Source organism: Pan paniscus, chromosome X, assembly GCF_029289425.2.
Source record: "Pan paniscus chromosome X, NHGRI_mPanPan1-v2.0_pri, whole genome shotgun sequence".
NCBI lineage: Eukaryota > Metazoa > Chordata > Mammalia > Primates > Hominidae > Pan > Pan paniscus.
Genome location: NC_073272.2, coordinates 109,930,790 through 109,952,310, shown reverse-complemented (window position 1 = coordinate 109,952,310; position 21,521 = coordinate 109,930,790). Strand labels below are relative to the sequence as shown.

The 21,521-nt window shown below is 44.9% G+C and overlaps 2 protein-coding genes across 4 annotated transcripts in view; one reads left to right on the top strand and one right to left on the bottom strand.

The window, feature by feature from the left end:
- Positions 1–5,321: 5,321 nt before the first annotated feature.
- Positions 5,322–21,521, bottom strand: part of RTL9 (retrotransposon Gag like 9) — a 97,104-nt gene continuing 80,904 nt past the window's right edge. For 2 of the 3 annotated variants that reach the window (XM_057301207.1, XM_055106888.2), the window contains 3 exons: positions 16,387–16,502; positions 6,992–11,089; positions 5,322–6,454 (listed from right to left, as the gene is read on the bottom strand). In XM_057301207.1, coding sequence (XP_057157190.1) covers positions 6,335–6,454; positions 6,992–11,038 — 4,167 coding nt within the window. In that variant the 5' untranslated portion in view covers positions 11,039–11,089; positions 16,387–16,502 and the 3' untranslated portion in view covers positions 5,322–6,334. Of the gene's footprint in view, positions 6,455–6,991; positions 11,090–16,386; positions 16,533–21,521 lie in introns of all 3 variants that reach the window. The other variant, XM_055106889.2, reaches the window with a different exon arrangement.
- GNG5B (G protein subunit gamma 5B) overlaps positions 21,289–21,521 on the top strand; it is a 115,091-nt gene continuing 114,858 nt past the window's right edge. Inside the window, exon 1 of the mRNA XM_055106890.3 lies at positions 21,289–21,514. Within this exon, the coding sequence (XP_054962865.1) occupies positions 21,450–21,514 (65 nt within the window). The 5' untranslated portion in view covers positions 21,289–21,449. The remainder of the gene's footprint in view (positions 21,515–21,521) is intronic.

Genomic DNA, 21,521 nt, shown 5'->3' with positions numbered 1-21,521 from the left:
ACGTTTTTTAAGAATGGTGAATTGTCTCAGTTTTGTCAGAAAATGTTGTTGTTTCATTCGTATTCTTGCGTGATAGTTGAGCAGAGCAGAGTATATGGAATATAGAGGTCCAGAGTTTTGCTCCTCTAACACTGTATGTAGTTAGCCTAGCTCTCTTCTCACTCCACTACACAAGCCTTAGAGAGCTCAACAGCTTATTGGTCTGCTGTTAAGATACCTCTTTGTTTTTTGTCCCTGGGGATGTTCCTTCTTTATGTCAGGCTCAGTTGTGAGTTTTTTCTCACACTTTACCCAACATTTCTCTGAGTCTCCAATGGGAAAAACCACTTTAGGTTATCTTTACCAAGTTGCTAAAACCAGAAGTGTCTGGTGCCTTTTTAGTGTGTGTATTCCCCCTCGACGTTAAAACTAGGTTAACCATCTGTGGGAGAGGGGTGCTGTTGGAAGGCAGCAATATGGAGTATCTAAAGGACTAATCATTTTTCTTCCTTACCCACATTTCCCCTTTCCTGAGGGAGAAGTGAAAAGGAGGGAGAAATAAGTGATGAGAAAGAAGTGTCAGCTATTGGTGTAACCATAAAAATGCCTTCCACTTTCAGAATCCTATACCCTTCCACACACAATCTGGGTCCAAGACGTATATCTGCTCAAAGGGAAGATGTTTAGGAGAGAATCTTATCCTCCTTCTTAGGCCAGAGCTCAGAACAGAGACTACTGCACTCTGAGGCTACAGTGAGACCCTTGGCAGAATCTCTTGAGCTCAATAAAATTCCACAACTTTTGATACTTTTCCTTGAATATTGAAGACATTCCCCAAATACCTCCAGGAAGATTCACATCTGGATCTAAGACAGGGAAAGAGAAAAGCAGGGCCATTTTTGCTCAGGCCTCCAACTTTATGAACTTCAAATATCGGTCGCTGTTCGGTGGCAAATTTGTTCGGGAGAAGAGGGTGAATGCTCACAAGAGCCATCTGGTTCTGAATAACAAAGCTGTACATACAGTGGAGCATTGCATGTATAGGCTCTAGGGTCAGACTGCACGTGCTCAAATCCCAGCTCTGCTGCCTCTTAGCTCTGCAGCCTTGGGCCAGTTACTTAGCCTTTCTGTGACTCAGAGTCCTGGTCTGTAAAATAGGATTAATGAGACCATCCACTTCTCAGGGTTGTTGTAAAGATTACATGAGATAATCTAGATAATGTAATTAGTCCAGAGCTTGAGCCTGTGTTAAGTGCTCAATAGTTAAGTGCTCCATAGGTGCTAATATTAAACTATGGCTTTTGCCAGTTTTCTGTGTTGGATTTACTTTTAAACCTGCCTTCACAGTTTAAATAGAACCCCTAAAGAGATTGGATTCTGAAGATGTCCCAACTAGTCCTATCCTAACCCATCCACTTCCCAACACCCTCATGGCCAAGCAAGTGTAAGAGAGGAAACATTCTTTTCCTCTACCTTCTTAGTTCTGTAATTGGGACCTGAAAATTACACTAATAAAAGACAGATTTTAACAGGAGGAAAGAAATACAAATTTTGTTTGATATTAATATTTCAATTGTTACATGCACAGGGGCTTTCAGAGAAAATAACTGAAGACACAAAGAAGTGGTAAGATCCAGAGGCTTATATGCCATTTTAACAAAGGGTGACAATTTATGGAGAAGTGACGAGACAAAGGAAAAGAGGCTTGGGCTTCTAGGGGAAGTAAATTGTGGGAAGGTAAATATATGAGTGTCTTGGGTGACAGGTGCACTAAAATCTCAGTCTTCATCACTATACAATTCATCTATGTAACCAAAAACCACTTGTACCCTCAAAAACTATATATATATAAAATATATATATAATATATAATATATGTACTATATATAATATATATGAAACTAATAGAAGATACAGGTTATTTTAGAAATTTTGTTTATGCAGACCTATGTTCATGCTGACTTTCTGTCTCTAGTGATGATGACTGTTTTTTCATGGTACACGAGAGGAGAGGAAAAACATCTTCACAAAGGGAAATTTATGTCCTACTTTAACGCATATGGGGGTGCAAAGAACTCTTTCTGCATTTGCTACTCCTTAATTGCACCTCTTAATTGCCCTCAGTTCAAAATAATCACAATGCTAAAGTGACATATTTGGCAGTGGCATATTCTGATCCCCCTCAACAGAAAATAACAAGATCTTACATTTGTATGTCTTGCATTTGATTTTTCCAAGCACTATCACAAATCTTTACCCCACAATGCTGTGAGGTTTGCAGAACAATGATAATTACTCCTATTTTAGAGAAGAGGAAACTGATGTCTCAAGAGATACAGTGTCCTACCTGTTTAAAACTATCCAGCTTGTTAGAGGGAGAGACAGAAGTACTCAAAGTCAAGTCTTGGCTGGGCGTGGTAGCTCACATCTGTAATCCCAGCACTTTGGGAGACCAAGGCGGGAACATCACTGGAGGTCAGGAGTTCGAGACCAGCCTGGTCAACATGGCAAAACCCTATATCTACTAAAAATAACAAAAATTAGCCAGGCATGGTGGCAGGCACCTGTAATCCCAGCTACTCGGGAAGCTGAGGCACCAGAATCACTTGAACCCACGAGGCAGAGGTTGCAATGACCTGACATTGCACCACTGTACTCCAGCCTGGGCAGCAGAGCAAGACTTTGTCAAAAAAAAAAAAAAAAAAAAAACGAAAAAAGAAAAGAAAAAGAAAAAAAGGAAAGAAAAAGAAAAGTCTCTCCATCCAGTGTCATTTCAAACTACTATAATGTCTATTCTCCTACAAATCTTCCCTTTGGTCATAAGAGATCTAGCAGCTTGCTTCCCCTGTCCCACAGTTGTTCAAGTTGCTTTCAGACCATGTGAGGAGGAAGAAAACACACAATCCATAGGGGGCCAGTCTCTCTATAGCATGAGTTATTTTATCTCTAATATTCTGATTGGAGAATGAGGTTGAGAGTGCCTCAATGTCTGAAGCAATGGTGTATTGGAAGAAATGGAGGGGAAGGGTCCCTCATTTGATCTGATCAAAGTAGTCCAGTGTAGTCCAGTAGTCCAGTGGACTGAGCCTGGCTGAGCCCAAAGTGAAACTCAGAAATGACCTGAAACTGTCTGAGGAATTCATCATTCAGCAGCAACCTGAGCCTGTACTTGTATGGGAATAGTGGTCTTTAAGAGAAAGTTCTCTATACTGTTCCCTGAGGAGCAGAAACAGAGATGAGGTTGGTGGGTGAGAGGATGGTAGAAGGATGAAGGAAGAGGAAAGGTTGACATTTGCTCTCCAGCTGTGCCCCAAAGATTGGTTGTGTGGAGAGTGTTCCTGGCATTTCATCACCTGGAACAAAGTGATTTGGAAGAGATCTGGATTTACAGCACCTTGGGTGAGTCTCTACTCAGCGGGAGTAGAGACCAGGTAGAAAAACACAGAAATGGGGGCTGAAGCATGGGTCTGGATAGAGGACCTGAGGGCCTTTGTTCTTGACACAGGAACCAAGTCTGAACGTTTGAGCAAGGGCAGGGAGATGTTGTTGCAGGTAGAAGCTGAAGCTGTTTTTCTCACGGGGGCCTCACTGAGACGCGTGGTAGAAGCAATGTTTTTTTGGTGTCCAGGTAATAATGGGTGGCACGGAATTCAAAGAGGCATTTCCACCCTTCTGGGGGAGCCATCAGTTCCATCAGCCAAGGCTACCAAAGAGAAGGCAGCACCACTAAGGCTCCACTCAGGTGTGCAGCTGTGAGCACTCCAGAATCCACGCCTCCTCTGAGGAGGGGTTTCTGTGTTCTCACAGCCAGAAGCACCCGCCAGTATCTAGGTGGAGTGTAGTGGCTCCCCTCAGGTGGCAATGTGGGCAGCTGACCCCCATGGGGCAAGGTAGGAGTCAAAGAACAACAGGAGAGGACTATCTCAGAGCATGTGAAACTTCTGAAATCTGCCACAAATCATTGGGGGAAACCTTCAAGGGATTAAGATTCTGTAACACAGGTGGGGACAGGGGTCCATGACATCCAAGATTTTCCTACTTATGGGACTTTATTTTTACCCATGGACCAGTGAGGCCTGGAGAAACTTGAAACCCCATTTTATAGCAGATGAAATGGTGTCAAGTACTTGGGCATATGATAGCCCAGCTCCACGTAGATGCTGAGGGGCTCTTGAAACATTTCTAAATAAAACCTTTAGGATGGGTAGAAGAACAGGGACTGAGCTCTGGCAGGGTATGATTGGGCTTCATTTGTTCCATGTATCTCTAGTGATGCTAGCTTGAAGGAGAGGACAGCAAAAACAAAAAGAAGAAGAATGGCTAGGGAGAAAAATAAAGAATTGCCATCCTTCTCCATTATCATGGCTATAAGAAAATCAGGTTCATTTTTAAGACATTGTCCTTTCTGTATACATTTTCCAGGCATAGGTTGTGAATTCTATGTTTTCCATTTCTTTTTCAGCAGAGAGAAAACTCGACAGTGCTTTTCCTAGCTAAAAGCAATCCTGGCTGAAAAAGGACGTCCAAACTCCACTCAGTCCTGGACTGGGCTAGGTGTAAGCCAACAGACCCAGAGAAGAAGGGGAAAGCTGGGTCCCTAGGGGCTGGCCATCTCTCTTTCTGGAATTCATATTTCCTGACTTATTGCACCTTCTTTTTCCTGAGGTAAAAGCACTGGTGATTGAGGCAGCTGCAGGCAACCCACACAGCCAGATTCTTATGTACAGTATCATGGGGCTGGCGATTTATCTGCCAATCTGTCTTTCCTGAGTATCATTTTCCTCTTCCTGAAATCAGACACAAAGTTTAGGGTAATGGAGCAGTGGACTTGAGTCCTGGAGCAGTGGACTTGAGTCCTCAGAGAAGGTTAGGTCTCTGTTCCTGAATTACCATCTCTGCTGCCACCACCCTAGATTGAGTCACCTAGCCAGTCAGTTACCTGGACTATTGCAGTAGAGGGCTCAGCTGCTCTCTGATCCCTTCCTCCATCCTGTCTCCAAACTGTTGCCAATTTAACTATCTAAAATAAGTTTCTAATCATGTCTCTCCTACTGTTGTTGAAAGATCTTTGAGTAACTCAATTATATGGACTACTATTGAATACATAAATTGGTCCTATTTGCATCAAATTCCCCATTGTCCTGATTTCTTCTCTTCACAGCCTTCACAATTCCAATCTAAGTTCAGTGTGTTCTTGTTCTCCCCACTCCATTGGAATGGAATGTTCATATCAGCAGGATTCTTATCCGTCTGTCCCCCAAAGAGTAGCTGACATAAGTTACATAACTAATATTGGTTGAATAAAGGACTCAGTAAATCAAATTCTAGGAGCCACAATGAACTCTTTTTTCATAAATGAAGTTTATTTACTTTTATAATTACAAATGTAACACATGCTTACTGTAGAGAATCTGAAATGTATAGAGAAGTAGAAGGAAGAAAATAAAAACTACCCATAACCCCACGACCTGAAGGCAAACACTGCTCACATTATGTTCTAACTATCTATGCCTGTTTATAGACCAAGACCCTCATCAAGAGTGCTGGCCATGAAGCACAACAGCCAAGGGGAGTGAGAGCAATCAACAACTGAGGGGGTCACCCAGAGGTCAGAGCTAGAGAACCCCCACTGAGGGACAAGACAAAGGCCATAAACAACAGATCAAGAGGTCAGAAGCTGACAACACAAGAACAAGTTGTGTTACTGTAAGAATGTAGTGAGATGGTGCTTGTCAAGAGTTTAGCCCAATGCCTGTCACATGATACATTATCAATAACTGGTAGCCATTATACTATCACTATTATTATGGGTCAAAACGAATGGTTCAGGATGGATACTATAAACAGGGCAAGGACCCTGGAGACCCATTTTAGGTGCTATGAGTTGGGGCATATGGGGCAAGTCTACTGGGTTACAAGGGTGGTATAGGAGTGGGCATCGCTCTCCTTATAGGCTCCCCTGCCAGGTGAAATAGAACCAGGGCTTCCTCAAGTTTGCCTGCTGACACATGGCAAGATACGCTAAGGGTTTTTTGAGGTAAGATATGATTTATCCTGCCTAGACTTCTCCCTGGACCAAGAACTAGGACTGGCCTCGGTGGTGATGGGAGTTCAGAACCTCATACACCATACACTCTTGTAGTCCACACTCTGATTGTCAGGGCAGGTCTTAGGCATGTGGGTGAAAGAGAAGGTCAAATCAGCCAAGTGAGAGGTAAGGTGGGATGTGCCTGGAGCGGGAGGCTGAAGGGTGAAGGCAACAAGGTTTATAATGTAGTTTAATGGAATGGGTCCAGGAACCAGTCCTCCAGTTAGCGGTCGAGTCAGATATCACAGGAGAAGATTCCATGGAGTTTTACTTGTTGGTATGGGCCTTCTGATGATGGCCTGTGCTCTGTCCAAGGTGATCATGAAGACCTTCTTGGGGGTCTCCATGCTCTTTCAGGTAGTAACAGCGTTTGGAAACATGCTGGTGCTGGGAGTGAGAAAAAGACAACAGAGGTAAGAGCCACACTTACTATGACAACGGGTGTTCTGCCTGGATAAGTTCTGTGACTTAGCAGATCAAGACACTTTGCTAATTTATCTCACTTGCATACAGTGTGACCAAGGAGTAGGCTATTCTAATTCCCTAGTGACCTGACTCCACAACACATGTTGCTGTAGATGGGCCCCAGCTCCCAAAAGACCCATTTATTAGAATTGGACTTGGAACAAGGGGAGAATTGGAACTGAGCCCATCCAGTTCCCTCATAATGAGAAGAATTAGTACTTCAACTATCCCACGTTCTCAGTAACTTGGGCAGGACATTGCTCCTCAAAGTAGTTAATATACCCAAAATAACTGCAGAGCCATGCTCACTTGATGAAACTGCTGGGGTTTAATGGTCTAGGAGCTCCATGCCTCCCCCTTGCCTCTTCCTGATTCTACTCAAGGAAGCAGGATGTATTCCCTGTCGTGACCTCCTCATTTCTCTGCTCAAAAACCTTCAGCGGATTTCCCCCTCATTACCTCCTCAGTCTGCTGCTGAGAGCTCAGTTCATTCCCCATGGCCTCCTCATTATTCCGCTTACAGGCTGTTGGCAGAACCTGGCTTGAGTTGCCTGGGGAATCCTTCTCTTCAGCCAGCTGGCACTCGGTGTACAGAGACCTGTCTATCAGCTCCTTTAGGCTGCCAGCCACCTTCAGGAAGATCCGACCCATTTTGGTGGTAACAGCTTCTGAGAGTCCTTCCAGAAACCTGGTCCGTAGAATGGCATCAGACCAAGACAAATGTCGGGCCAGCAGCAGGAAGTCAGTGGCATACTGCCTGACTGACTTTTGGCCCTGTTTGGGATGGCAAAGAACAGCACTGAGGATGTCTATCTCAGACAGGGAGTCATATATGCCCTGGGATCTTCTCAGGAAAGATTTATTTTCATGTGAGAGAGGTTCTCCTACCTCCATTTGCAAGATGAACCACCTCTCTGCTGCTCCCAGATGAAGAGACACCAGAAATGCCATTCTCTCTGAATCGTCCAAAAACCCCTTCATTTGCTTCTCCTCATCAATCTCCATCTCTTCCTCCACAGAGCATGAGCCCCGGGCTGCTTCCTGCTCTTCTAAGAGGTAGCAGAGTGCTGGGGTCAACATTCCGAAGGATGGCACTTCCTTTGGTGGTGGTTTCGCAGTTTCAGGAGTTGTGGCAGTCATGTGCGATGTGGGCTTTGATCCAGAGGCTGTGATGTTAATGTGAGAGGTGGATGCCTCTCCAGAGTCTGTGGCTTTGATTTCCGGAGTGGACATCACTCCAAAGGCTGTCTGTGGTGTGGACATTGTTCCAGGGCCTGAGGCCCTCATTAGTGGTGTGGACATCCCTCTAGAGTCTGTGGCTGTCATTTGTGGCATGGACATACCCATGCCACATCCAGAGGCTGTGGCTCTTGGTAGTGGCATGGGCATCGATCCAGAAACTGAGGCTCTCATAAATGATGTGGACCTTGCTCCAGAAGCAGAGGCTCTAATTGGCGCTGTGGCCATCCCTCCAGACACGGTATATGTTGTTTGTGGCAAGGACATAGATCTAGAGTTCGCAACACTGCTTTGCAATGTGGACGTTGCTCCAGAGGCCATGGTTTCCATTAGCGGCATAGACATCTCTCCAGAAGCCATGGCTGACATTAAAGGCATGGGCATTGTTCCAGAGGCCGGGGCTCTCATTAACGGCTTGGACATCCCTCCAGAGACCATGGCTGTTGTTTGTGCAGTGGACATATGTCCAGAGGCTGAAGCTCTCATTAACTCTGTGGACACAGTTTCACAGGCTGAGGGTCTCCTTAGTGGTGTGGACATAGTTCCAGAGGCTGGAGCTCTTACTAGTGGTGAGGACGCCCCTCCAGAGGCTGGGGCTCGCACTGGTAGTGTGCACATGTCTCCAGAAGCTGTGGGCATCATTTGTGATGTGGATGTCACTCTAGAGTCTGGGGCTCTCATCAGTGGCATGGACATCCCTCCAGAGGCTGTGGATCTTGTTAGTGGCATGGACATTGTTCCAGAGATGGGAGCCTTCACTTGTGGCATGGATGACATCATTCCAGAGGCTGTGGCTGTCATTTGTGGAGCAGACATGGCTCCATAAGCTGGGGATCTCAGAGGCGTGGCTATCTCTCCAGAAGCTGGAGCTTTCATTAGTGGTAGGGACATCTCTCCAGAGGATGAAGCTCTTGTGAGCAGTGAGGGCCTCTCTCCAGAGTCTGAGGTTCTCATTAGTGGTGTGGACATTGTTTCAGAGGTCCAGGCTCTCACTGTTGGTGTGGACATCACATCAGAGGTTGGGGAATTCATCTGCATCCCTCCAGCGGTCATGGACCTCATGGGCGACATGGACATCCCTCCAGGATCTTGGGTGCTCATTGGCTGACTGAGCATCTTTCCAGACGCTTTGGCTCTCATTAGTGAGGCAGGCATTACTCCTGGGTCTTGAGCTCTCATTAGTGGCATGGACATCCCTCCAGAGACTGTGGCTGTCATTTGTGATGTGGACATTGCTCCAGAAGCTGTGTCTCTCATTAGCGATGCAGACAACCCTCCAGAGGCTGTGTCTGTCATTTGCGGCATGGACAGAGCTCCAGAAACTGTGTCTCTCATTAGCAGTGTGGGCATTGCTTCAGAAGCTGTGGTTGTCATTTTCTCCGTGAACATCGTTCCTGAGGCTTTGGGTGTCATTAGTGGCTTGGACAAGGCTCCAGAGGCCAGAGATCTCATTTGTGGACAGGACATCACTCCTGAGGCTGTGTCTCTCATTAACAGCGTGGATGTTGATCCAGAGGTTTGGGCTGTCATTAGTGGGGTGGACATTGCTCCAGAAGTCATGGCTTTCATCTGTTCTGCAGATGTCAATCCTGAGGCCATGGTTCTCATTTGTGGCATGGACATTGCTTCAGAGACAGGGGCTCTCATTTGCAGCATGGACATTGATCCAGAGGCTGGGACTGTCAATTGTGGCATGGACATTGTTTCAGAGGCTGTTGCCATAACTGGTTGGGTGGACATTGCTCCAGAAGTTGGATCTTTCCTCAGTGGCGTGGACATCTTTCCAGAGGCTGTGGCTCTCTTGTGTTGTTTTGCCACGGCTTTCATAGAGCCTGTGGGCATTGCTCCAGAAGTTTTGGCCATTGTTAACTGTGCGGACATTACTCTAGAGGCTGTGGCTGACATTTGCTCTGTGGACATCACTCCAGAGCTTGGGAGTGTCATCAGTGAGGTGGTCATGGCTCCAGAGGCTGGAACTGTCTTTTGCAATGTAGACATATTTCCAGAGGCTGGGGCTCCCATTAGCGGTGTGGACATTGCTCCAGAGTCTAAAGCTCTTACTGGTGGTGCAGACATCACCCCAGAGGCTGTTGCTCTCACTGGCGGATTAGACATCATTTCAGAGTCTACATTTTGTGTTGACCATGGGGACATCACCCCAGAGCCTGGGGCTGGCATCGTTTGGGTGGGCATCACTCCAGAGGGTAGGGCCGTCATTAGTGCTGGGGACATTGCTTCAGCATCTGGAGCTGGCTTTGGTAATGTGGACATTTCTCCAGCATCTGGGACTGACAGTAGCAGTGTGGACATTACTTCAGAACCTGGAGATGACATTAAAAGTGATGACATTATTCCAGAGTCTAGATCTGACATGAGCGGGGTAGGTATTCCCCCAGAGTTTTGGGTGCTTGTCGGCTGGGGTGATGTTCCTCCAGAAGCTACAGCTGACATTATCAGTGAGGATATTGCTTCAGAGTCCGTGCCTGACATTAGCAGCGAAGATATCTCTCCAGAGGCTAGAGCAGTCATTAGCACTTTGGACATTGCTTCGGTGTCTTCATCTGTAATTTGCAATGGGGACATTGCCTCAGAGCTGGGAGCTGGCACTGGCTGTGTAGACATCACTCCAGGATTCATATCTTGCATTAGAATTGGGGATATCTCTCCAGAATCTGGGGCTAGCATTAATGGTGTGGACATTGCCTCAGAGGATGAAGTGCTCATTATAGGTGTACACACCGCTCCAGAGGATGGAGCTGGCGTTGCCAATGGTGATATCTCTGCAGAATCTGGTGCTACCATTAGCGTTGCGGACATCGTTCCAAAATCAGGAATTGTCATCATCCCTGGGGACATTACCCCATACTCTGAAGTGGACAGCAATGGGGACAATGTTCCAGAATCTAAGGCTGGCATTAGCAATGGGGATAGTGCCCCAGAGTCTGAGGCTGGCATTAGCAATGGGGAAAGTGCCCCAGAGTCTGAGGCTGGCATTAGGGGTGGGGACAATGCTCCAGAGTTTGGTACTCCCATTAGAGGTGCAGACATGGTGTCAAAGACTGGAGATGTCATCAACTGTGTGGATGTCCCTCCAGGGTCTGAGGCTGAAGTTGAGACTATAGGCAACTGTACATGAGAATGCAGAATCTGTACGTCTGCTCTGGTCTCTGTCATTGGTCTACAGAAGGCCATCTGCTTGTTTTGGGGCTCAATATTTTCCTCCCTCATTGTATTGTTGAATCGCAGTGAATGTAAGGGTATTGACATATCTGCCACAGCCACAGGATAGTGTGGAGGGAGCCCAGGAGGCAAGAAAATCTGTAAACAAGAAACAAGTTTAGAGGTCAAAAGCCAGTATCAAGAAGATTTGGAAACAGACAAATTGTTCATGGTGGAAACCTGTTTTTATGCGTTGTCAGGTATATGGCATTGAAGGTGAGGCTATCAGATTAAAGAAGCTGTGAAGCAATGAACAACTTTGGAGCTGGAGCAAATATCCCTTCTGCCTCTATCCTTTACAAACCAACCCAGCCTCTCAGTTTGTAAATGCTATAAACGCCAGCAGCCTCCGCAGCCAGGAGCCTGGGCAGTCCTGACTCAAATAAAGCAGCAGCACCACCTTCTGGCCAAATGTGAGAAATGCGGATTCCTGGCCTGTATTCTATCCCACGGCAGTACTCACAAACCAGCCAAGGTACTGGCAGGCCTGAATGGGAAAGTCCTTTGCCCCAGGATAATTATTAGTTCCTGGGGCTCATTGAATTCTGCCAGTGGTTTAATCCTCATTTTACTACTCTGATGGCCCTGAATGTTCTCAGGAAAAGGGAGACATTTATCTGATCAATGACTGACAGCAACATTCCATGAACTGAAAATTCTGCTTATTATTTTCATTATTCTTATTAATAACAGCAACCACCACCCCATTACTACTATTTATTTATTGCTTCACGTAGTATGTGCCAGGCACTGTACTTTAGACAACTGTCACAACTTCCTATAACGTGAGGGCCTTTGTAAGCATTATCCCATTTGGGTCTTACAATCTCCTGGGCAATAGATATTATTATCCCCATTTTACCAGCTTTCTCAGATTAGCCAGGGTCAAGGCTAAAATAGGGTCACTGCAACAGTAACAAACTGTATAGCATTGACTCTGACCCCCTCCTGGGGGTTGCCTAGTGTTTGGCATCCCTGAGCTTGCATTCAATTATTTCTCTGACATCCCAGATCATGGGTCACTTAAAGCCCAGTGTCTGGCATGTCCAAGTTTCAAGTTTCTCTGATGACATGGGGGTGGGCAATCCAGAGCCTCACCCCTCCAGCCTGCTCCAATAAGCAGCCCAGAAGGGGCTTTTGGACACACGGCTTGGAAGCCAGTGCAAATATTACACAATGTTGACATGTCCCCACAGCCTGCCCATGCCAAAAGCAGAAAACTTGCTACTTTGGGACAATGTCACAAAAGTCATCAACCTCATGGAATTGTGATTCCATAATAATGAGAAAACCTGCAACAGAAATGCTAACAGTGAACATTTCTTTAGCATGCACTGACTGGCAAACACTCTGCTAGGCACTTTACATGTATCATCTCATGTGGTTCCCATAGCAACACTAAGAGATTTCGGTTGTACTCTTCCTTTATCTTACAAATGAGAAAATTCAGACCCAGAGAAGCTTAATAGTTTGCCTGCGGTCACATAGATTCCTGGGTCCATCCAGTTCCAGAGCCCCCTACTCTTCACCAAGGTGCTATAAAGATCCACCTCTCCCCCTTACTCAGTCACACTACCGAGACCCCTGCCTCTGTCTCCAGCCTGGATAACCCCAAGATGGGTTGTCATAAAAGAAATGCTGGCCTCCTGCTGACACCCTGGTTATTGTAATAATTGTAATAATTGGTGCAATGGGAAAGATGAGTCAAAAAAGCAGCCATAGACCTCCACCTCCCATCTTCAGAAAAATATCTGAACATGCCACAGTTTCCCACCAGGCAAAACCCAGAAAGATCTTACCTTGCCAGTGACGGAGAAGAGGGAGAGAGTATCCTTTGCGCCCCTAGCTCTTTCACTCTGGCCAATTAACTTATACCTCGTGCCCAGCCAGTTCATTAAAGTAAGACACAGTACCAACAGCTGTTCTCTGCAATCTCCCTTTGCTATCCCCTGCCACGCCCCCCTGCCTGCCAGCCAGCCTGCCCGCCCACCCGCCCCACTGCTCCTGACTTGCTACTGCTTGCTCTGTCTCTCTGGTCCCAGATTCCTGCCTCTATATAGGCTCTGACATTTGCCTCTGGCCGCCTTTCACTTGACAGTCCTCCAGAAGCTCCGCTTTAGCACTTGGCCTATGCAACTCCACCCCTCTTCCCTGTCGCCCCCAACAGTCCCACCAGCCTATGCCCCACCCCACTCTGCCCAAAGAAAAGAGGAGATTGACACAATTAAAAAGATGAGATGAAAAGGGTCCTGGCTCAGGAAACAAGATACGTGCCCTCTGCAGTTGAGCAGACACAGGAGTCCTGGGACCCAGGCACTGCAACTGATATGACATGGAAGCACAGGCAGAGGGCTCGAGGGAAAGAAACTGAGGCTGGAGATTGAGTGGAGCAGCATGAGAAACGTTCAAAGAGGTTCAGGTGCAGGGAAAGAGGGTTTGGGAGGATGGACAGTGGGGGCTGGCAAGCAAACACCTTAATAGAGCCCTGTAATGGTGATCATAACAAAGACAATTTACCCCAGGGTCAGAGACACGGAGAAAAATCCAGCGACCGGTATCCCTGCCATAGGGCTAGGATTCAACAGAAAGGCTCCATGGATTTCAGACAGCTAGCAAGAAAAGCACACCAGCCTTGAGCATACCAGCTGAGGGCTTGTTCATACAAACATGGCTACAGCCTGCTTTCTAGAACTGGGGCACAAGGTCAGAGTAGAGCTAGCAGAAAGGTTTACCAGAGTACTCCAGTTTTCCTGAACTGGTGCACTCAGTCTAAGGGGAGAAACCCTCAGTCTAAGGGGAGAATTGGTCCCTGAGCCTTGGATAGGGCAAAGCCTCCAGGTGAAGTTAAAGTAGCCTAGGTATAGGGATGTAGAGTTTGACAAGGGAGGCATTCAGGTCGTTATAAACCTCATAATTAACGACCAACAACAACTGAGCACTTGGGCTAAGCACTACATATGCACTATATAATTCCGACCTCCCAGCAACACCTGTAAGGCACTGAGATCATTCCCATTTTATACATGAGGAAATGGGCTTGGAGAAGTCTATGTGACCACGGTCACATAAAATAATAATAATAATTTTTTTTAAATCCCAGATTTCAGCCCTGGCCATTCTGTTTCCAAAATATTTTTATCTCTTTGTAATCAGACAAGTGATTAGAAACTCGGAGTACTCTTCTCACTGCCATCTCCCCTACATCCCCACACCACAAAGCAAGGAAACTTTCTTACTACAAATGGCTGAATCCTTGTAGTAATAATAACAACAACAACTGATATTGCTTGAACTCTTCCCATATGCCAAGAATGGGGCTGAGGGCTTCACCAGCATTATCTCATTTGATCTTGACAATTACCCTGTGAGCTAGGTCCTTTAAATTCTCAGTATACAGGTAAGGAAACTGAGCCTCCATGAGATGAATTGACATGACCAAAGGCACACAGCTCTGTGTGACTCCAGAGCTCACTATAGCATACTACTCAAAAGAAAAATTCCAGTCGCTCTCCTCTCCCTTCAAAGCAAAAAAAAAAAAAAAAAAAAAAAAAAAGTCACAGAATAGCCATTCTGTTAACAATGGCCTCACAACAACTACTATTATTATTATTAACACACCTAACAATTAAAGCTAACGTTTACTGTGCCAGGCCCTGTGCTAAGTGCTTTACCTATATGATCTCATTTGACACTCACAACATACTACGAGGTAGGTTCTATTAGCACCTTCATTTTCCAGATGAGAACAGAGGAACAGAGAGGTTAACTAGCTTTCCCAATGTCACACAGCTACAGGGCACTGTTGTTTATGTTCTAATGCAACAATTTTGGAAATAACCTAAGTGTCTAATGTTAGAACACAACTTGTTTAATGATTAAACGAATCATGGTGCAATTGTAGCAGCCACTATTGTAGCCATTGAAAATATATTCTAATGTGTACATGAGGATCTGATTATCATAAAGATAAATATGTAGATTTCTGCATAGAAAAAAACCTGGAAGGATATATACCAAAACGCCAACAGTGACCACAGTTGAATGATGGGATTAGAGGGGATTTTTAATTTTCATTTTCATTATCTGTATTTTCTCATTGGTCTATAATGGACCCATAATACGAAAAGAAAAAAACTAATAAAAGTTAATTTTATTTTTTTTAAAGATATGTTTCCCTAGGGTTCTTTCTCAAGCCCTTTTCACTCCTCTCCTTGCAAGCTCTCTCTAGGGATCCCGGACATCCACCCCCCCACCCAAGCAATCTTTCTACCCCGACAAGCTTAATGGTTGTACCACTTTATTTTGTGTTTTATTTTTGGTTTGTTTTTAAAAATAATTTCTTCTTTCTCTAACTTTTATTTATGTTTAGTAATTCCATAAGTAATCTAGGAGTATATTCTTAGGATAAAGACTTGAAATCCTCCATACAGACAAAGCTAAACTCCTGAAAATGCCCCACCCCCCATTCCCCGCAAGTCCCATTCCTCTGTCTGTTCACAGTTGGGTGTGTCTTCTTCCAAACTTTCTCTAGCTGCAATGGCATTCAGAGTTCATATCATTCAATTGCTTGCAAAACCCAGTGTGTGCAAAGAGCTGCAGTTAGAAAACCATGCTAGCACTGGTCACCCCAGGGTTCCAAGTTCTGACCCATTGTGACTATTTTCATCAGCCTGCTTCTAAGGAGGCTACTGAGAGACGGTTCTTGCATGCTCAGCCCATGTGAGGCATAGACTTCCGTTCTATTAAAGCCAGAGTCTCTAGGAACACAGAGAAGAGAGGCCTTCTAAGGAAGGAAAAGCCCAGAATTTGCCGCTTAGCATCTCTCAGGTCCCTCACGTCCCACCCAGTCTGCACTGATCAATACGGCTAGGAGGTGTCATGCTCCTGCCGCCTCACAAAAGGTAATTGAGTTTAGGGGATTGCATGGCTAGCTGCTCAGGGAAATAAGAATAAACAAGAGACGGTTCAATATGTCAACAAATAGCTTTCCAGCTGTTGAAAATAAGCCTTTCCCTAGATTCTCAACAATATTCTTTCCCCAAGCCCTAGCAAATAGGCATCCAGATAACTGAAAACAGACAACCTAAGGCTAAAGAAATACCTGGTCTACTTTAGGATCTTCTTCCTTCCTTGATCATTCAGGGAAGTAGAAGCCCTCCCCACTTCCTTCCTCCCCCACAGCCCTGACACTTAAAATGCGCACCGGCTCTTTATAAATAAAGAGGGGGAAATAGCTAGCATTTACTGAGTGCTTACTATGCCAGGCACTATGTTAAACACTTTACATACCTCATCTTATTTATTGAACGATAAACAAACAAAGTGGCTTTTTTACTCCCATTTTCTAAATCAGCTAAAGAACTGAACTAGAGAGAAATTAAAATGAAGTAACTTACCTTGGCTCTCACCGCTGAGAGGGAGCGAAGCTGGGCTTGTCACTCGGGTCTGTCTGACTCAGCCAGTGCTCTTAACTCACAGGAGAGTCACACACTGTCTTCAAGTCTCTGAAGGGCTGTCATATGGAAGAGAGGGTAGGTGTGTTCTGGGTAGCTCCAAAGAAAAGGATTTGACTGTTAGTTGGGAATTATGCTTTCATTGGATGTGCTGCAAATTCCCCAAACAACATGTATATGCATGTCCAACTCTATAGGGAAAAGAACATTATAAGAAGAGCAAACGGAACTGCCTTGCATTAGGTGCCGGTCTGAAGGATATGTGGAATCAGAGAGAACAGGAGGGATACCAGAGGACTGCAAATGGGCAGTGTCCCAATTTTCTTAAATAAGGAAACTACAGACCAGTATACCGTAAACTCCAAAGCTGTAAGCTTGATGTCAATCCTCGGAGAGATTCTGCTGCAGATTGCGAAGCAGGTAATTTATAAGCACTTAGAACACAAGTGGCAATAGGAGGTACCTAGAGGTGCTAGCAGAACACTCAAAATTAGACCAGGTTCCCAGACTTGCAGCTAATGCAACCCAAAATTTCAGGGACTGATATTGAACTTCCAGATTTTTATTTTCCCAAGTAAAATCATTAAGAAACAGAACAACCACAAATCATCATTTTCTAAAAAGAAGGGGCTTCCTTTCAACACCAAAAGAGAAGGAAATAACCTCAGAATAAAGAATAATACATGAAATAGATTTCTCTTCTCTGCGAAACATTTACTACCTAGTCCTCAGGCTTTCTCATTGCACGGTGGACTGCTGCAATTTTCCTGGAGGATGGGCACTTGTCCAAGGACCTGCTTTAGGGAATCACTCAGAGTTAAAGTATCAACACAGATAAGATCATATACCTGTAAAACAGGAAGTCTTTCTGGCCAGAAGAGAGAAGAACAGAGTTTGACCTTAGCCTAAATGAGGACATTAACACAGATAAAGTATCCACAGGAATGGACAGAGAGAAATAAAAGTTGCCAAGTGCGGATTCAAGCCCTGCTGAGGCGGGACTTGGCCATCACATTTGACCTGTGCCACCCCTTGGACCACATGCCTCTCTTGTAGGAATAAGTGTCTGATGCCATTAAGCATTTGGACCACAAATCAGTTTCCGGCTTGAGACTCTCCAAGCAAACTTCAGACCACTAGTCTTCCCAGGGATAGTTCTTAAAGCAGAAAAAATCAAAACCAGCTGAATACCATTGCCAGAGTGGGAGTTCTGCAACAACCTAGAAGGAGGTCCATAGCCTTGATCCTCTCCTGATTAGCATTTTTAATCAATGGTGTAAATAAAGGCATGGACAAGATTCTTACACAAATTCTCTGGGGCTGAGAAGAACCTCTATGATCAGCCTAGCAAGTAGGTTTACATTTTAAGCTCCACGGTTTACAATATGTCTATCTGCATTTGGTAATTTTCTCTCATGTTCTTTGTTGCCAGAGCACTGAGTTTCTACAGTTTACGCACCTCATGGAAAATGCTTAGTGAACATATGCTAGCTTTGCACCCACCCTGAAGTGCAGATCCGATCGTGTTTACAACTACTAAGCATTCATCTCAATCTTCTGTTCTCCCAAATAACTGGTAATAATGTAGACTTCCTTGATGAGAGAAGAGAACAAACTAATGCCCTCTTCTTTACGTAATTGGCCCCATTTCCAAAAGACTTTAAATTGGAATTTGACCACATCTGTTGACATTGACCTTGGTTGTGTAGGTAAAGGTAGCACAGTACACAGTACTTGCCATACCCTCTGAAACTGCATTTCTCAAAATAAAAGTGTGGTGGGGAAACCCTGCATCAAGTGCTCCCTGGGAAAACTGCTAAAACACAGATTTGTAGGGGGAGGGAGACTCTACCCACAAAGAGTCAGATTCAATATAGGTCTGGGGTGACGCCAAGGAACCTGCATTTAACCCAAGTGATTCTGAAACACTAGAGTTTCAGAACCACTGGCTTTGAGGTTCCTACACTCTCATTTTAACTTCAAACAGGCCTGGGCTTGAACCCCAATACTTCAAGTTATTTCACCTCAGTTTCCTCATCTGTAAAACAGGCATAATAACAGTACCTACCTCGCATGTTCTTTGAATGTTTTAAACAAAACAACGTGTAAAGAATCTGGCACATAGTTGAAGTTCAGTAATCTCTCCTGGTCCTGCTTATCCGGGGTCCCTGCTGCCTGCCTTCTCTGTGTTCAGCTTCTGCCCCTGTTGCCAATTGCTCACTCTTTCTAGGTCTGGTATTCAAACTCCCCAAGAGAGAAACTCTCATTGGTCCAAATTCAGTAACTGTACTTGCTGGGCAAAGTTCTCATCCCAGGTTCCTTCATAGGCTGTTTGCCAGCCTATAGAGTGACTGCTCATGGATCAGATGCCCTCTCCTGGCTCAAGTGGCTATTGCTGGGGGAAGCAGGGTCACGTGGTACCAAGAATAGTCACCTATTCATAAGAAACTGCTACTTCCCTCAGCTAGGGTCTGTGGATGGAAACTCCTTAGAAGGGGCTTGTGGGTGTGGCAAGAATTCTGAGGCTTAGTCCATCCAGTACACCTAGGCTTCTCATTTATCCAGCCTGCCAAAGGAATGAAGTACTCAAGTTCACTGAAGTCTCTATTTAATTCTGACTTTTCATCTCCATCAGGTCGGGAATACAAGTTTTTAAAAAACTAGACCACAGTCAAGGAAAAAACAAGATATAACCCTAAAATTAGACTCTTCTGTTTCTAGAGCACGTTTTTAAGTTTCCAAAGCACTTTCACATCTATTTACTCATTGCAGAGCTTGCAAACTGGCAGCCACGGGCTAAATTCAGACTGCAGACAGAGTTTATTTGACCCGTACAACGTTTTAAACATTTTTTAAAATTAATTGCCAACATTTAAAAGTCAGGAAATTTCAGATAGAAAGCTGGATTTCTGGCTTTTCTGAAACACACACACACACACACACACACACAGAGAGAGAGAGAAAAACTTCGATCCAAATTCCAATATAGCAACAATCAGCCAGAGCTCAACAACCTGCTCCCTGTAGGTGAGGCACGTGCTCACCAGTTTGCCTCAGTACCCATAAGGCCACCTTTACTTTTTCAGCGACCTGCTCAGCCCCTGTAGGCATTTAAAGCCTCAATTTAACCCCATGGGTTAGGCAGAGAAGGTGGATAAGAGCTGAACTGTGTGGGTTGGAATCCCAGCATTGCTCCTAACTGGCTTTGGGACCCTGGGCAAGTGATTTAACTTCTGAATCTCAGTTTTCTCATCTATGAAATGGGGATGATAATAATAATACTGCTTACCTCACAGGCTTATTGGGCCACTTAAATGAGTTAATGCATACTTAGAACAATGCCTGGTACATTACATGCACGAAATAAGTATTAACTTCCTTCATTGTCCACAATTTCCTATGTGCCTCTCTGATATCCCAAAGCTTCTGAAAACTGAAATTCTGTGGCAAGCTCATTTGGTGGCAAAACTGGGCCTGAATTGACATGAGGCTATTCATTTATCCCATTTAGAAATATTAGTGAGTTTGATCACTGGGTATTATCTTGGATCTCATTAAGGTGTGATATATATGTTATATCTACCACATTGCTTTTCTAAAATCCAAATATTTTTAACTGTAAAACATGTCTAGCTCCAACAGTTTCAGATAAGGGATTGCGGACCTGTATTATTATTAGTTTGTATACCCACTTGACAGATGGGAAAACTGAGCTACTAAGCATTGAGCTACTTGCCAAAAGTCCCACAACTGAAAGTGGAAACTATTTAGACTCCTAGACATGAAGCTCATAGTGCCTAGTACTGTGGGATGTCTTGGGCTCACCATAGGCATGTGGATGCAGGTAGTGGCTACCAATCAGGGACCTCTGAAGAACTGAAAAATGTCACCACTTACTGAGAGTGCCAAACCCTGCCCTTTATAGCATTCTTTCAACTCTTTGAGTTACTCTTTACACCATTTGGGTTAGAATTAGAATGAAGATTATTGTCTTCAGTTTACAGAAGAGGAAACTGAGGTCCAGAGAAGAGAAGTGACTTGCCCAAATTCATACAGCAAAAGACAGGCAGAGCTGGAATTGGAAACCAAATTCTGGGCTTTTTCTTCTTAAACCCCAGGGCCAGTCCAAGAATGACATATGCTGACCTTTCCACATACTGAACCACACTCTCTGCAGACAATCCTAAGGTTTTTGACATACCTGATGAAAGGAGAGTGTCCCAAGATCTCAGCAAATATAAAAATGAGACAGCATGTCTGGGTGGACCTCGTCCTTTCCAGGACCACAGGCAGCAATGTACAGACATGATCCAGTTAGAAGCTAGGGAGGGAAGATTTCTCAAATCCCAAGAAAATCACAGAGACCCTACTGTTTGCTCTTCTCTGTTGATTTTTAAGAAGCTGACATTTACTTATGCCAAAGGCCAAAAGAAATGAAAAATCTACTGAAAAGGGAATTTCATCAGACATGGAGCAATAACCTAAAGAAACCTTTGCATAGTATCAGTTCCTTTGTTTGAAATGCAGAAAACAGGGCACTGCTATTTCATATTGTTAGCGCATCAGAGACCTGGGCATGAAAACAGCATCCTTAGGACCTCTTTCCAAACCCCTGCCTCACCACAGAGGAGCTCTCTGACACTGCCACCAACTTCAGCAAGTTGGAAACAAGAAGGCAGGCCGTGACCCAAGTGACCTCATGTCACTCCTAAGCTCATGGCTTGAGTTCCTCCTACCAACAAATCTGCACTTTGATCACACACCCACAGCGACCCAGATCTTTAAATTCAGCAATTCTTTCTCAGGTTTCAGCAAGGCATTGGCAGCCTGAGCTATTTTGGGACACTTTCTCTGCTGTGGATGCCACTTTTGGAATACGCCAGGAACATGCTAAGGACCTGGAGCTCTCTACCCTGGACCCGTTTTTGGGTTTGCTTGCTCTCTCTCTCTCTCTCTTTCTCTGGGCTAATCGTTTAGAGGACAGTCGCTCCTGCCAACCTAATCCCATGAGCCTGACTACCTTGCCGGGCCACAGGCTCAAAGAAGCAGTGTGGCTGCCAGCACCCTCACGGTAAGGG